Source organism: Doryrhamphus excisus, linkage group LG2 (assembly GCF_037039965.1).
Source record: "Doryrhamphus excisus strain RoL-2023G ecotype Guam linkage group LG2, RoL_Dexc_Guam_v1.1, whole genome shotgun sequence".
In the NCBI taxonomy this organism is placed as follows: domain Eukaryota; kingdom Metazoa; phylum Chordata; class Actinopteri; order Syngnathiformes; family Syngnathidae; genus Doryrhamphus; species Doryrhamphus excisus.
In genome coordinates this window covers 27,050,928-27,054,738 of record NC_136358.1, presented here as the reverse complement: position 1 = coordinate 27,054,738, position 3,811 = coordinate 27,050,928, and the positions used below count along the sequence as shown (strand labels likewise).

At 41.6% G+C, this 3,811-nt stretch overlaps 1 protein-coding gene across 1 annotated transcript; it reads left to right on the top strand.

Moving 5' to 3' along the window:
- The first annotated feature begins 1,458 nt into the window (after positions 1-1,458).
- Positions 1,459-3,214, top strand: LOC131109736 (bone morphogenetic protein 2). Its single transcript, XM_058062017.2, has 5 exons — positions 1,459-1,811; positions 2,033-2,172; positions 2,322-2,438; positions 2,513-2,693; positions 2,790-3,214. The coding sequence occupies exons 1-5, from the start codon at positions 1,463-1,465 to the stop codon at positions 3,194-3,196; spliced, it is 1,194 nt and encodes a 397-aa protein (XP_057918000.2). The 5' UTR covers positions 1,459-1,462; the 3' UTR covers positions 3,197-3,214.
- The last annotated feature ends 597 nt before the right edge of the window (positions 3,215-3,811 follow it).

Genomic DNA, 3,811 nt, shown 5'->3' with positions numbered 1-3,811 from the left:
TTGGGTGTCTTTTTGACACTGTATCTGACTATAGAGCGTGTCCTGTGTGTTATCTGACAGTATGACCAAGGAGAGTGATTCAATATGGGGGGACCTACAAATGAGTAATGGGCCCCCCCCAAATGAAGGGATCATCATTCCTTTGTGATCAGATTGGCAATAGCCCAAAGAGACAAAGTTATTGATCAACATGATGATCTTGAGAATTTGATCCCTTTTGTTCCAACTGATTGATTGAAGATCATCGTGGATTAATCCTCAGGGTGGGGGTCATGAGCGTCATGCTTAGTCACTGTCCAAACAAACCTGGGACGAGCAGGGAGGGAGAGGGTCGTTGGGGACAAGATGATGGTGTGTGTGTGTGTGTGTGTGTCCATGTTTGGGACACGTTAACAATGTGCGTCATGTGCGTCATGGCTCCTGCTCTTCGTTTGCTTTCTTGCAACTGGCTTCACACTGATAACAGACAGATGGCGAGGGAAAAAAGAAATGATGATGGAGAAACTTTACTTTGCTTGAACCGGTGACACCCTTGATGTAAAATACAACTCTCCAAGGGCCGTAGTAAAAATACTACTATATGCCAAGTCCCGATAACACACACTCTATCTGTAATATCTAAATGCATTGCAAACTCAATGACAGTTTGGAGTTCACATTACAATGTACATATATGCTATTTTATTATTTGACTTGTTTGTTTATGTGTATGTATTGCTAATTCCTTCCATCACATATTTCATATTTATGTTTTATTTCATCTTAAATATCCAGTATTTATATTACTATATATGTACAGTACATACTGCATACAGTACTGTATATATATACATATATATATATATATATATAGACCAAAAGTTTGGGATCACTTGCAAATTTCTTTGTTTTCCAAAGAAAAACACATTTTCATGCATTTCACAAACAATTTTTTCCATTTCACAACCAATTAAAATTAATCAGATTTTTAAATAACTATCTAAATTTTTCTACAACAACTGTCAGTCCTCTGCATCAATCTCCATGAAAAATATATGAGTGTATATATGTATGTGTATATATATTAAAATATATATATATATATATATACACACACACATAATTGATCACAAGATCATAAGGCTGGTGATAAGAAAGAGAAACAACATACAGTACGAGGGGTGGCCTTCTGCCTCAACTGTGTGAACTTACTTTATTATTATTATTTAGTATATAAACACCAAAACTATAACAATGTCTAACATTTCATTAACCTAAATGTATAGTTAAGGGGGAAGTTGTTAATTTGTTTATTTATTTTTATTAAGCTCACTTTGGGCTGACTTTCGGGCAATTGTCACCTTTCCTTTGTATTTCAGTGAGCCCCCAACCCCCCCACCCCCACCCCCCATCATCAATCAGTGCCCAATCATGCACTGACGTTAGCCGAACACTCTCAACAAGTCCCGAAGGTCCCATTATCATGCACAGCCCCGCAGGTGTCGAGCTCAGTCCGCCACTGCAAGCCAAAATGTTAAGAGAGGCTCTGCGCGTCTGGCTCGTCCTCGTCCTCCATCTGAGGTGCGCCACGGTGCTGCTGGCCGGCCCGGTAGCGACGCACGCAGGCTCGGAGCCCACCAGGAAGTTGACGGAGAAACTAGGCACCTTGTTCAATTTGAAGGATCTACTCCGAGGCGCAGCAGTTTCCCCGCACAAGAAAGCGCCTCAGTTTATGTTGGATCTTTTTAACGCCGTTTCCGTATTGGATGGGACATCTAAAAGTCAGAAGGAAATTCTGGAAGGAAATGTAGTGCGGAGTTTCGAGGATAAAGGTTGGTGGCACATCATTGCACTTTATTTATGTTTGTATTTTGGCTAACAAGTGCGCTAAAAATGAGATATTATGGTGCGTAATTTGGCTTCCACAAGCCTCGTTACGACAGACCGGTTGGGGTGCGCAGTGTGTGTGTGTAATTATCATAGAGTACTTAATAAAGCACAATTAATAAGCTATGAAGTATTAGTTGTACTCATCATGTACTTTATGTTCCAGGTCATTCTGGTGAGAGGTTTCACTTTTTCAACCTGTCTTCATTTGGAAGAGAAGAGAGGATGATAAAAGCCGAGTTCCGTTGGTTTAGAAGAAAACAGAAGTTTTTCCTTGGAAAGTCCTTCAGATCCCACTTCTACAAGGTCAAATACATTTTGTCAGTATTCTTTATTCAGTGGACACACAGTTTTATGGAGTATATCTTCTTAATATTTATTAATATCGGTGTTCACTTTATGGTCATTTACTATCATTATTTTAAATCTAATAACAGCATCTTGCACCACTTTAGGTGGACCTTTATGAGGTTCTGGATAGCCAAGTGAAACCTTGGCGAGGTAACCTCATCACCTCCAGATTGGTTCCTCTTTACACACAAGGATGGGAAGTCTTCAATGTCACACAAACGGTCAGCTTTCCTCCCGTTTAAACGACGTCCACTTTCAAATCCCATGACATTAATGGTCTGCTTTGGCTTTTTAGGTGTCCAAGTGGATACGCAACAGCGAAGAGAACAACGGCATCCTGGTGGTGACCACGCTACCATCTGGGACCTGGATGGTAACGGTGGTTTCTCCATCCAAGCAGCCAACAGACACAAATGCGTATTTGGTTATATTCTCTGATGATGGGAGGACAGGAGCATCCAATCAGTCATACCTTGGTAAGGCGGAGAAAAATTAATGTGTTGTGCTTTAAAAATAATTCCAAACTTTATTGATAATGGCTTCTAACCCACACTGATGATTCCCGACTCCAGGACCAGCCCATCCAGCGGCAGCTGCTCCAGACCACCCCACTCGGAGGCGACGTGGAGCCTCATCTTTACCCCGCAGCAGCTACTCCCAGTCCTGCCAGCGTGTCTCCTTATTTGTGGACTTTGAGGAGATCGGCTGGTCAGGGTGGATCATCTCGCCGAGGGGTTACAATGCTTACCACTGCAAGGGCTCCTGCCCCTTCCCGCTGGGTGGGAATCTCCGAGCCACCAACCATGCTACGGTGCGCTCCATCATGCACGCTCTGAAGCTGTCCACGGACGAAGTGGACGCACCATGCTGCGTGCCCGACAGACTTCAGTCCATCAGTTTGCTGTACTTCGATGACGAGGAGAACGTTGTGTTGAAGCAGTATGACGACATGGTGGCGTTGAGCTGCGGTTGTCACTGACGGTTCACCACAATGAGACAATAGGGGTGGGTGGGGGGGGTGTTTAAAGATGCTATCATTTGGAGAAATAAGACAACATATTCATCATCACATACCTACAGGTAAGTCAGCAGATCATGGTAGTTCCTAGACATCATGCTAACGCCCCCTTGTGGCTGTGGGCAGCATAGGAGCAACAACCAATAAGAATTATATTTATTTTGCTGTATAATAAAATGCATTATGTTGATTATTGATTAAACATGATGCACAATAAGAGTGGTGTGACTGTGGAATCGTGCAATCAAGCAAAAACAACAAAAGCATTTCTTATCTTTATCTGGATGTTAACAATTTCAGAGTGTAAGTTTGCAGGGGTGGGGGGCCTTACAGCATTCCCTTGAAATGACTACAGTGGTTTTAAATGTATTTCTTACTGCTCTCCACCCTTCATTGGGCTTGGCAATGGAAATATTGTCTTTACTCAAGTTCACCGATAGATGGCGGTATAGCTGTTGAATTTTGACAACACAAAATATTTAAAAAAAAACTACCACTCGTTTAAATCTATATATTTTTTAATATTTAAAAAATGATCTATTCTAAAAACATTTTTAAAGACTAATACAAAATATT